This window comes from Porites lutea, chromosome 7 (genome assembly GCF_958299795.1).
Source record: "Porites lutea chromosome 7, jaPorLute2.1, whole genome shotgun sequence".
Lineage (NCBI taxonomy): Eukaryota > Metazoa > Cnidaria > Anthozoa > Scleractinia > Poritidae > Porites > Porites lutea.
Window position 1 is genome coordinate 19,315,634 of NC_133207.1, and position 12,883 is coordinate 19,328,516.

General features: G+C 40.8%; 2 protein-coding genes across 2 annotated transcripts; one reads left to right on the forward strand and one right to left on the reverse strand.

The window, feature by feature from the left end:
• Nucleotides 1-59: 59 nt before the first annotated feature.
• Nucleotides 60-9,766, forward strand: LOC140944309 (uncharacterized). Its single transcript, XM_073393465.1, has 8 exons — nucleotides 60-343; nucleotides 988-1,132; nucleotides 2,142-2,705; nucleotides 3,199-3,308; nucleotides 4,283-4,447; nucleotides 5,363-5,518; nucleotides 8,356-8,468; nucleotides 9,166-9,766. Exons 1-8 carry the CDS (start codon nucleotides 341-343, stop codon nucleotides 9,566-9,568), a joined length of 1,659 nt encoding a protein of 552 aa, XP_073249566.1. The 5' UTR covers nucleotides 60-340; the 3' UTR covers nucleotides 9,569-9,766.
• Nucleotides 9,767-9,821: 55 nt separating this feature from the next.
• Nucleotides 9,822-11,641, reverse strand: LOC140944308 (uncharacterized). Its single transcript, XM_073393464.1, has one exon. The coding sequence runs from the start codon at nucleotides 11,530-11,532 to the stop codon at nucleotides 10,180-10,182; it is 1,353 nt and encodes a 450-aa protein (XP_073249565.1). The 5' UTR covers nucleotides 11,533-11,641; the 3' UTR covers nucleotides 9,822-10,179.
• Nucleotides 11,642-12,883: the final 1,242 nt, after the last annotated feature.

The window sequence follows — 12,883 nt, forward strand, 5'->3', positions numbered from 1 at the left end:
TGCACATCGATTTCCGAACATTGCCGAACACTTCCGACAATGAGCCGACATTCATTACGCGTCTGCGTGCCTTGCAATTTTGACAGACTGCAAACAATATTTATCGCAAAAATTACTTTTTAATGGCTAGACGTTTGATATGTTTTTCACCGTGCAAAAGTGAGAGAAGATTACAAACAAGTCAATTCTCTCAGAAGCTTTCAAGATTGGATCACATCTACAAATCCGTCATGTAAGATATACTCATCTGACATTTTGCCATGGCAGGTTTTGTCAATGTGGAAGAAGCAAGAAATATTCTCGAATACATCAGCTGACAGACGAATGCTGTGCACCCTGTATGGTAAGTAAAGGAATACAATCAAAACGTGGCTTAAGTTTCGGAATACAATCAAAACGTGGCTTAAATTTAAGAATCTTAAGCGTCAAAATGTATCAAGCATTTGTTGTAAACTGCCTGACAGTACTGCTCTGCTTTATACATAGCCCGTGCTTTATAAAAAAAATATATCTTCTGGGATGTAAATGAGCTGCAAGGCAGCTACAGAAGAGAAATTTGAATTTTGATCCAAAGTAGTGTTCGTCCCACGTAAGGTATTAAATTCAAGACAGTCTACTGGACTCCTGATTCCCAGGGGTACTTGGATTTAGGATTCCCAGTGCTACTTGGACTCCGGATTCCCAGTTGTACTTGGATTCCGGATTGTAATCATTAGCGGGATTTCAGATTCCTTAAACTTAATTCCAGATTTCAAAGCTCAGGATTCCAGATTCCTCTAGAAAAAATTTCCCAGATTTCTAAATCCACACAAAAAAAACCTTCCTGGATTCCAGAATCTGGATTCCCTCACATGCTAGCTAGCACTTCTTACTCTATCACCCCATATGGGGCAACAGAGTAACAAGTGCTCCCTAGCACTGGCACCAACCTCAATACAAATCAATACTCCTTTATGAGTCATCTGTTTCCTTCTCTTTTACTTTAAGCTATCTGGAGTGAAACATACTAGATCAGGAATACCTATTCCTTTGGATCCTTCAGGACGCGAGATGTGTCTTTTGTTTGTTAAATATGGAAGGTGTCGCTTTAAGAGCAAATGCAAAAGATCTCACTGGACACCCCCTTTACCAGGTACTTAATTTATATATATACTAGTTAAGTACTAACCAAAAGTTAAGCAGTGCATTGTGCATGGTCTCATGATGACCATTCTGGTGACCAGGGTGGCAGAGGGGTTTTCATTGATGCATGATGGGACCTATATTATCAGCATGATGCATGATCGAGCCTAAATAAGCCACATGAGGTGTGATTGGGCATAGCAGCGTGATGCATGATTTACTATTTTCAGAACAGGTGATGTGTGATTTTCCTTTGAAATTTCCATGATGGTTAATATCATTTTTTTTTGATACTAGAAGCAGAGACATTAAAAATTAATATATAGTTATGAGACCAACTTCTTACCCTTTTTTCTCATTTCTCAACTTGTAATTTCATCAGATCACATGACAATAGGATACTTGTCAACGTAGTTGATATTTTATTTTATTTTTTCGAGATGTATGATAGCTTAAAATAATCGGTGTGTTGCATGAAAGGTACCCCCTGCTTCCCTTTGCCACCCTGGGTGACTTATAGTTTTTGGACACACAACTGCAAATATAGTTGGTTGGTCAACTAAATTTGCCCCATGTCCAACAAAATCTTAATAAAATGTGGTCATACATAATGTCCTGACAAAGTTTGAAACAAAGACTATCATTTTGCAGATTAATAATTAAAACTGTAGCTTGAAAAATGAGAATGTTGCCAATGAAACCAATGAAATAAAATACACTGTTGCAGTGAAAGCATAGAGGTTATTGCCTTGCACAATTTTCGTTTAAGATGTGCAATGCATCCTTGATTCAGTCTGACCCACAAAATTAATTGTTTTGTTTGATTAAATACCCTGACTGCTGCCTTTGCATGCACTTTATGCAAGAAGTCTCATAACTTTAATGAATGTGAACAGTTTTTGAAGAAATCTCTGAGTGACAAATAGCCAAACATATGTCCTTTCAAGAAAGAGAAATTATTGCAATTCTGGTCAAAAAAATGTGGAAGCATTAACTGGAAGTCTGGAATTTTTTTGTAGATGAAGAGTATGCCGAACCACCACCCCTGCCGCCGTACCCACCCCCATCAGCTTCTATTGGCAACAATGTATCAGGAAGAGAACTTTTAAGTCATAATATTTACATGAAAGATGAACAAAGACATCACTTACCTGTCTTGGAATCAATCCATAACCAGCATAGATCTACTGCTTTTGCTGAAATGACTTGTGGACAGACCAATGTACAAAATGTGGCTTATGTACACAAGACTTTGCCTGTAAACCAAGAGCATGTATACCAAACACAGGAGGTGTCTTCATTTTCAATGAGCCAACAAAATCCTGGAGTTGTTTTGGAATATGGATGTGGTGCAAACAGACAAGTGACAATGGTACCAGTGGTTTCATGCATTAATGGTGTTGATATGACCTTAGAAAAGGAAACTCAAGGTGTGCAGTCAAAAGACAATGATAAAGGGTCTGCTATTGATTCCAAGTCGGTGGCAGAACCAACAGATACACTTATCAATAAAATAGCAGAAGTTCTTTGCAAAAGAAAGTGCAGATTTGATTTTGTGTATAATCCAGAGTCACAAGCACGAGGTTGGTACACTTTGCATAATTAAATAACTGAAAATAATCGTTTATTTGTCCACCCTAGACCTAGCCTACAAAGCAGGCGCATTTTGCTGTGCAAACAATGATTCTACGGGAGAGCTTGACGGGTCAACTCCTCGCCTCTCCTCCTTTTCCGCCCCCTCCCTTAGTTTTTCAATAATTGCTTTCATGATGGTGGCCACAATCAATGTACTTCTGTGTCATGCTTTCATCATAAAAGCCTACTCTGTAGGCTACATGTACCCTGGACCCTTTCTCTGAGTGTACAGCTGTAGCCTGGAAGGAGGCTTTTAACCCTAGGGTGGGGTGTGTGTGTGTGTGCCTAAGAAAGGGAAAAGAGTGAAAGCTTGCATCTTTTCACTCACATCTCAGCCTGAGCTTTCTGTTATGTAGACTGCTAGCAGTCAACAAGGACTAATGCTGAATTGTTTACGGGACACATCTGTTACGTGTATGATGTTAAATTTTTTGTTTGCAGGAGAAGGCTGGACGTATAAGAGCAACGTTGATCAAAGTTACCAGCAGTATGGAGCTTACTATGATCATGTTAAAAAGAAGCTGGAATTTCAAAACCAACCAAAGAGCAAGGTAAAGGTTAGAATTAACTCATAATCATCATCATCATCGTCATCATCATTAACATCACCATCATCATCATCATCCTCATGTCCAGACTCGTGCCATACACCTCATCTCTTCTGGCAATGGTGGGTTGGCCTCCTCGATAACACTGGAAATTAGTGAAGGAACGTCAACTTTGGACTATCAATTTTACTTGATCACCACTACATTCTCAGTAGCTGCTTATCAGGACTGAAAATTCGAGGTAGAAATGGATACAAAGCTTTAATACAAGAAAACGGTAGGAAACAATCAGGGGTCTAGCTACAGTAGAAAATTTCCGGAGTAACGCATAGTTTACCAAATCAAGCGCACCTCCTCAAGTGTCTCAAATCATTTTCACACAGTTTTTTTTTCATGAGTATAGTTAGGCATTCATCTCTCTTATCCTTACCACCGTGTTTTTCCTGAAGCAGTGATGGCTTTTGCGTCTGGCAAAACAATGCATTTTTTTATATGAAAAAAGTGGAGATAAGTAGGGAGTTTCGTTTCGGCGACTAACGACGCCGTTATCATAAAATGGGTAAATGAAAGCGAGTTCAAATGGAGTTCAGGTTCTGTAAACTTAAATGAAGGAAGCTAAGCTAGACGAAGATGTTGTTTATTCATTTTCGACATGTCAGGTGTGCAGGTGTTCACCAGTGCTGGGTGCTGGTAGCCACACCCTTGGGTATCCCCTGCTCATTTACCTGTAATCCTATCAAACCAATCCCTGAAGCATTTGAATTACATGGGTAGAATTCAAATGCTTCTGGGACTGATTCTACATTTGTACGAGTAATAACCCCAGGGATATCCCGTTCAATTTGCGCGCCCTGTTCCTGGTGGAAACCCCATGTAATCCGACCCTGGTAAGCGTCACCAACCTAATGATCGGTTTGTCTGTGGAAGGTTTACGCTCACACACTATTTCGTGTCTTTTTCTCTTTTTTTGTGTGTAGGTGGAGAAAAAGAATTTAAAGTTTTTACGTAGAGTCCATTGGAATACCTGCCAAGAACTCAAAGCGAAGCTGGCAGAACTTCCTCCATCGTACTCCCTAAGGGTCGATCTTTCTGGAGTGAACTTCAGCAGACTGCGGCCATATTTTTATCTTTTAGTTCATCAGGTACATTGATATTTAAGGGCTTTTTTCCTGTCAACTTGTGAGAATTGATTTGTCAATAAACAAAGTCTCCGGCAAAGACATCTGTGAAACAAAAATACTGAAGGTTTTTACGATCATTTTCTACGCACCTTTTAACGTCACATTTCCCACCATGGCGCGGCCAACATTGTACAAAATGAGATCGTGCGTTAAGGTTGATTTCCATTGACGCGTTTTTGGCTACGAACGTTAACGCACGTAAATTTAAGTAAAGGCAAGATAAAAAGCGCTGAGCTTGTCCGAGAAGTTGAGCGAGGTTCAACTTTTACGCTTACGAGCGACCTTTCATACATTGCCTCTATTTTATTCACGCGCGTAGAATTTACGTGCATACGCACGCACAAATTACGCGACACTGGAAACCAACCCTTAGTGACCATACCCTTAGAAAGTACCACGTTAGAGGTATTGAAAGCTACATGCTTATATATTATGAAGAAGCTATAGGTGCCTGGTGTAGCATAAAGAAACCGGGCAATTTTACCAAGAAAAGAAGGTTATGTACTGAGAAACTAATCAACGAAATTAACAGAAGACCATGGTAGTCTAAAACAAATACAATTGGAACTCGGCTGTCTGGTATTTAGTATAGACCTTTTGCAATGGTTAGTGAGCATAAGGTGAGGGCAGCATGAAGAATATGATCCTTATTATAAGACATTACTGGAAACTGAAAACCCCTTTGAGCTTTTGAGAGTTTTTGCCCAAATAATTGAAACTGCACGAGTCTTAAATTGGGTGAGGTAGTAATGGGTGAATTAAGTCGTAATTGTCCCTTGCAACCAAGAAAACTAGCAAACAAAAATGTAGTGAGATTAAAAATGAGTTTGGCAAGTGTAAAGCCATGTCTATCCGTCTAACACTCTTTCTTTGCAGTGCTTCCACGCCCAAGGAACAACAAAAGATCACTGGAAGCCTTCCCCGTTTTCTTGTTTAGTTGCTGAGACGTTAATTGCCTTGTTCGCCAGTGGGAACGCATTACCTGCAGAGGCGGAGAAAAGGATGCAGGACTGGTGCGCAAGGCCAGTCAGGGTTAGTAGCATACATTACCTTGTTTATATAATCTATAGTTCAGACCAAGAAAAATATATAACGGGAGAGAGAGGTAAACGCTCAGTCTAATCCCTTGGGACATGTGAATTTCACCAAAGTTTTTTGGACCAATTAAACGCTTGAAATCAATCGGAAGTTGGTTTCCGGAGAGGTCTGCAAACTTTTTTCCCGCGTTGTCAAGAGAGAAAAATGGGACATTATGCTGTCTTGGTGTGTCGCCATCACAATATTTTGCATTGTCTGCTTTGAGGCAGTTGCGCATGCACTCGATGACATTTCAAATGATCGATTTGATTGTTAATCATAGCTATAACAAAATTGTCAAATCTGATTGGCTATCAACTGCCCTGATTTCAGCCTTAATTGGACAGTTTGATAGGACAGTACGCCTCATGCCTAAGTAATTGGACAGTACGCGCCATCACGCGCGCGCTTAAATGGCTTTTTTTCTCACTGCTAGCAAAACAAAATTTCGAATTTCTTGTGTTTTGATTTAAAAAATAGCTTATTATATCACAAATTTTGTTAAAGTTTTGATTAATTGGTAACAGAACTTCGTGTCGTCCAATTCGGGCTGTAATTATACTCGTGATTAAACAAATCGGACTCCCGCTACCCGGTCGTCCGATTTTGTTAATCACTCCTATGATTACAGACCGAATTGGACTCCACTCAGTCCTGTTACCATTACTAATTGTACGGACATCCCAGGACGTGGACAACTAAAAATAACTTAAATGAATTTCACATATCCCGGCCAACGGTCTAAGATTCCTCTCTGTCTTATTATTTTCTCTTGCTCAAGCAGACTACATGTTAACCCCAACAGTTTTTATTTCTTACCGTGAGTCTTTTACCAGTGCATTATATCTCCCTTCTAACACAGGACGACCAGGACAGGTTGTACCACTCAGGTTCCCCTACTGAGTGCCCTTCGTTGAATGTTAGAGAGCTGTAGATTCGAGGACGAGTACGACTACGAGCGAGAGCGAGATTTACTCAATAATAAGTATCGCGCGCACCTGAGCCAGCGCGGGAAAACGTGATAGCCGTCGTCGTTCTACAACGGGATTTAGCGAGAATAGAGACCTTTAGATTCGGGAAAGAGAACGACTACGAGTACGAGATTTGATTTAAAGTTTTTTCTCATGTTGTCAAAAAACAGATACCCCGAAATTCTTCATTGTACTTTTTTTCACCAGAAAAGTTAGCACTGTTATCGTTATTGAAGGAGGTTGAGCCCTTTCCAGATTGCAAAATGCTGAAACTTCTAGCATTTCATAACTTGTTCCCGCCACTACGACCTTCTCGCTAAAACTCGTAGTAGAGTGACGACGGCTACCACGTTTTCCCGCCAAAATAACGCTGGTTCACGCGCGAGCACTACTTATTATTGAGAAAATCTCGTACTCGTAGTCGTTCTCGTCTTAGAATCTAAAGGTCTCTAATGTCGTAGTGGCGGGAACAAGTTACCAAATGTGTGAAGTTTTATAATTTTGCGATCAACAGAGGGCTTAACCTCCTTCAGTTTGAATAACCGTGCTAACTTTTGTAGCGAAAAAAAGTAAAATGAAGCTTTCCCCAGTGTCGTTTTGTTTTGAGAACACGCGCAAAAACTTAAGTCAAATCTCGTACTCGCACTCGTTCTCGTCCTCAAATCTAGAGCTCTCTACTTTCAAACCGCCTAAAATAACCATGAAAAAACTAACGGTTTTCAAAATAGTCATCATCTAACTAAGGCCCTGTTCACACTAGCCTGCGAATACCGCCGTCTTTTCTCACCCTCCTCGCCACCAAGGACGTTTTGCTGGAGAGAGACTCTCTCCTGCAAAACGTCCCTGGTGGCGACGAGAGAGGAGAGACGGCTGTATTCGCATTCGTGTCCACACGAATCAAGGTATTTTTGAAACCGCATTTTTTTCTTTTTTTTTTACAAATCGATCGCCTTTTACTCTAAGCCAGTGATTCCACCCCCCAAAAAAACCGCAATTTAGAATTGTATTTTTCTTTTCCTTTTTTTTAAACCGGCGAATTCGACGATTGAAACCGTATATTTCCGAATGCAGTATCACTATCAGCCAACACGGATTCGTGTGGACGAGGCCTAACAAAACTGAGGCCAAAGATAAGGTGAGCTCATTTTACGCCCCTTTCTCCGTGATTGCTTCCGTTTTAAAGCTACTACAGCTAAACGGGAAGACAAAAAAATCATTATAAGGATTTGAGGTCACACCTGGAAGTCGAAGTCGGGACCTCTTCACTTGCATTCGCCACTTTAAAAACGATAACGGAACTACAGCCGAAGTGTGTCCTGTGTTTCTGGGAGCGTTACTGGGGCCGCGCCGGTCAGCGATTGGCCAATTTTTTCACGTTTCTAGTAGCAGTCCCAGAAGTCTTTGCTAAGGTGATCTTGGCCCAGTTTCCTCGTTTCTAAAGAGGCGAATAACTAACCACCAATCCTTGCCCCTGTTGAATAGAGCGGTTTTCATTTGAGTGTCGAAAAGTAATTGGTTTTGCACTTTCTACACGATGCGATTGGCTTAAAAGATTCGCGCCACCTTTTCATCCAATCAGAAGTAAGACCAAAGCCAATTGTGACGCGCTCGCATGCATTTTCCCGCGCTTTGCGTCAGCCACATGTAATTACTTCGAGTTTTGATTGGTTCAATGTATTGTCTGTGTCCTATGTGATTGGCCAGAGTAATTACTTTGGTTTTGGTTTTACGACACTCAAACAAAAACCACTCTAAACCCGATCTAATGTGCCATAAATATGACGTTTAGTCCTTCCGCATCACCTCTGTGTTCGTTCCTAGGTGCGTCAGTGTGTTTCACACATGTGGAGCATTATTGTGAAGTCTTCAATGTCACTTACCGGAGTTGCACAGGAAGTGCTGAACTGTGAGCAGCGAGTGTTTTCTAAGAAACCGTAAGTTTCTAAGCAACTATTTTTCGCATTTGCTGTGAAAACTTAACACTCCCCATCCCTCTATGCCTTTCTGAACTTTCGAATGCGGTATGGAAGGTGAATGACTAAACAGCGGAAACCGGTTATTGCTTTCAATTGTTCACCCAGAAAGGTCGGGCTCCCGGGGTAGAGCTGTTACATGCTTAACTTCTGACTAAACCTTTTATACATCAGCATTGCTGAAAAAAATGGGAAGTGCAGCACCTCACTTTTATTATGGCATATTTATTACTGGCATTAAAAACAATAGTGTGACGTCACGTTACCATGGTAGCCAAATTTCTGGATCTCAACAATCTATCTTGACAGAGAAGGCCATTTGCATTGTCAAACGATAAAAGAAAAGTATGGGCAACTGTTTTGTTCTTAACTGTAATCATGCACAGGAAAGTCATAGCCTGGGCTGTTAAGCAGATACGAGCATTAGCCTGAAGCCTGAAGCCTTAAGACCGATATTAAGTCAGGTTTCCTTAAGATCAACCCGCTTTGCTGAGTTCGGGGCTTCAGAAACCGCTCCGTACTTTATTTTCGTCCTTGGTCCGAATTCTATTTATCCACCAGGCTTCCCTGGTTTTCGATATTTCCATTTGTAAGTTTGCTGTGGATTTTCACTGTTGTTCTAATTGAATGGAATCACGATTGGTTTTTCCTCTTGCAGATCCGGCTTGGACTACGCCTATGCTTGTACGTTATCAGGACCTTTAGTAACGGGAGCCACAAGACACTTTGCTCACAAACATACTCCAAGGATCATCCAATCGGTCAAACAAGGAATTCAAGCTGTTAAGGGAACATCACTTTTACAATCGAAAAGAACAAATTCAACACCTTCTACACGCGATGGAAATGTTAATTTAAGGACAAACGGCAGGAAAGGCGAGGCGGTTTCTAAAACGCCCGGTGATGGAGCGGAAACAGCAAAGGGCGCAACGGGGAAGCGAAAGAAAAGAAAACGACCACAGCATCTGTCACTGCTTGACGAAGAAGGAAAAAGAGATTTGTTCAAGCGGTGTAGGAGAATTCTTGATGACAGCAGAGACGAGTTGCAACTACAACGATGATACTACTGATCAATAATAAATTAGAACTATATTTTTCGATACAAAAAAGTACCTTTAAGCGTGCTTTCCTGAACGCATGAATAACATCCAATTACCGTGATGTATTTAAGCAGCTCTTCGAGTGAAATAAAATATTGTCTCGGAATTTGCAAAAACTGTGTTAACTGAATTTTTAAAGTAAAACTTAAACACTGTTAATTCTTAGTGAGGAGATGTTGATTAAAGGCAGGTTAGTTCACCCTTTTTCTTAAAAAAAAAAAAAATTACACTTTTTCGAATTATATGGACGGGAACCTCCAATAACAGAAGCATCTCATAGTAGCCTTTCTTTGCGTTTGTTTGTTTGTTTTTTTTTTATTTTTGCCTAGTCCTTGTACGGCGTTTTCCCAGTCCCTCTCGGTCAATTCACGTCGGTGACGTATCCGAGGCGAACATTTTCGCTTGGACCACGTGACCCGAAACGCTTTGGCCGCGCGGAATAATGAGGCCTAGGGACTAGGTAAGTGCTTTTTAGTGTCAGAACTTATAATTACCAGTTATTAGTTCTTAATTTTCTAATTCAATCAGTATTTAGGTAAGCTTAAAATACAAGAGTTCAACTCTCACGGCAATTAATCTGATTGCTGGATCATTACTTGTAAGTGTGAGAAAAGTTTTTCACTTCCCATATCGGCATTACAAAACCCTTCAATGATCATATCCGCTTGATTTTGTGAAAACTTGCATTTCAAAATCTCCTGTTCTAAGCGAGAAAACAGTTCAGAGTTTATCACTCCTTCTTTCCCACAAGCCCATGCGACCTGACTTAGCTGATCTCCTTGAAACTCTGCCAAGTCTCTATCCAGTACTTGCGCCGCTAGTTCCTTTAAAAATCTTTGGCAGGGAATTTCTGACAACGCGTAAGAATACATACAGAGCGATACTTCACTGTTTGTAAGCTGGGGAAATCCTCGCCTGTAGATCTCCTCTGCTATGGCTTTGAAAACCTCTCCCTCATTCATTCCCCTTGTTGCAAATGACCAAACAATCCACAATAGAGAAGAGGTGAAGAGATCTTTGATTCTGTTGTCAACTATCTCCTTGTCAAAAGTCTCAAAAAGTTCCTTGCTTCCTTTTCCTGCGGTCGCGAATGCCCACAGCATCATCACTACCTCTTTCCTCCGAAGTCTTACTGATGAGCGTCGTAAAATCTCTTCCTCAGCCTTCTCGAACAAGACATCGGAGAAAACGCCACGCATGGCAAACGTGTACAAGAACTGAACGATCTGTCCATTGTGAAAGTTCTTGAAATCTCTCTGAATAATTTCATACTCTATGTGATCAAAGAACTCGGAGGAGCCACGCCCCACCTTGGCGAACGCCAGGAGTATTCCGTTTATTTGACGTGCCTCGCAGATTGATATCCTGATCACCTCATTCAAAATAGACTCCTGAACTCGCTCAAATATTTTGGAGTCTTTCATTCCTAGGCTCGCACAACCAGTCAAAATCTGGTTGATCTCAGATGTATGAAACAGGGAAAAGTCGTGCGATAAGATTTCTTCTTCACAGATTTGAACCAGAGGGTGCGTTTTATCTCCAGTTCTCCCTAGAGCCCACATAATGTTCGCAAGTCCCTGAGCTTTGCAGGATGAAATGTTTTCAGAAATAAAGTCTAAGATCTCGAAGTACGCACTTTCCTGGCCATTTCTTGCTTTTTCTCTTTCTCTCTGCAGAACTTCTTTTTCAGCCTTGTATTTATGGCCAATCTTTGCAATACTGTGAAGGACTGTGATTCTGTTCACTAGCGATGTCTGATCTTTGTTATCCTGGTAAAACTCCAGTTGGTCATTTATGGTATTTTTAGATAATATCTCGCTATTAAGTTCCCTTTCCCTGGCATAGAAAAGTGGTACATTGGGGCTAGAATGACACCAAGCTTTCTGCATCACGAAGCTTGTTGGCAGCGAGATCATTTTCTCCATTAACTGTTCGCGCCGGAATAAAGAACCAGTATTCCATGTGCTGTATTTGCAATTTACAATTGACTCGCATGGAGCCTGGAAAATCTTTGCAGTTAGTGGAGGTAATGACTTCCTGGCACCTTGTTTAAAGGAAACCAAGGCAATCCTCCCATAGCGAGGTGCCAAAAACCTTGACACAGACATCACGTACACTAATGTACAAAAGTATTTCTTGATCCTTAAATGGCTTGCTGATCACAAGTGAAGGTATCCGGCATCTGTTTCTGTTTGAAAGAAGAGAATTCGAAACATGCCTTGTAAAATTACTTTCTGACAGAAATATCATCCTAGACGATCATTAATTCCAGACCCTTTAAAGCGATTAACTTGCTCAAGTTGAGACTTGAATGTCTTCTGATCAAAATCTAGAACTCCGGAATCGCCAAATTTAACTTTGCAAACAAGGGGCTGATTTGTTTGGATTATAGTGGAGATCTGAACAGTGAAGCAGTGCACGAGGAGCCCCATGGGTAACAAAATATATTTGTCTATCCATTTAACAAATTTTGGTAGTCACGTGACCATACGCCTGTCTGTCTGCCTACACAACAGCGTTACAAATGCGAGATGAAATACTTTCCTAAGTGTGGGAACCTGTGGAAAAAAGCTAGGGAAGGGAGTGGGGGGGGGGGGGGGCTGTGTTTAACAGTAACTTGATGTCGCAGGTACAAATTATAGTCAGTTGACAGCTGTTAAAGCGGGGTATCCCTTGACCAGTTTCACATGACTGTATCACATCTGCAACCTCCATTTACGGCGCAAATATAAAGGAAGCGAAAGGTCAACTAAATTAAAACTTTCATTTATACAAGTGTAACAGTGTGGCCATTGTTATTAGTTGTAGAGTCGAAAAACAAGACCCTATACTTGTAAAAGTTCTTTTAAGTTGACCACAGTATGGCAATATGCTGTCATTGTTTATTAAAGTGATATATAACAATCCACATCAAAGTCAATTGACAGCTTTCAAATAGGGACATCAACTGACCCATGTCACATGACCATATTGAAGCTCGGGTTCTCTACCTAACAAGGTCACATAGGATGTTACCTGCGTACCAGTTTACAATATTTTTTTTTTAGCAGTAGCTATTGATTTACGAGTAAGTTATTGTAGGCTCAAGTTGTATTTTCTTTCTCATGCCTAGCCTGCATAGCAGGTTTTCTAAAGGGAAGGGGAAGGAGAATCTGGCCAGCATGCACAAGGGAGAAAGGAGGAGAGGAATGTCTGCAAGGATTCAGGATGCATCCAACCTATTTTTTATTTCTGCAAAAATTAAACACCTGTGAAAGTCTGGCTGTCAAATGGCAT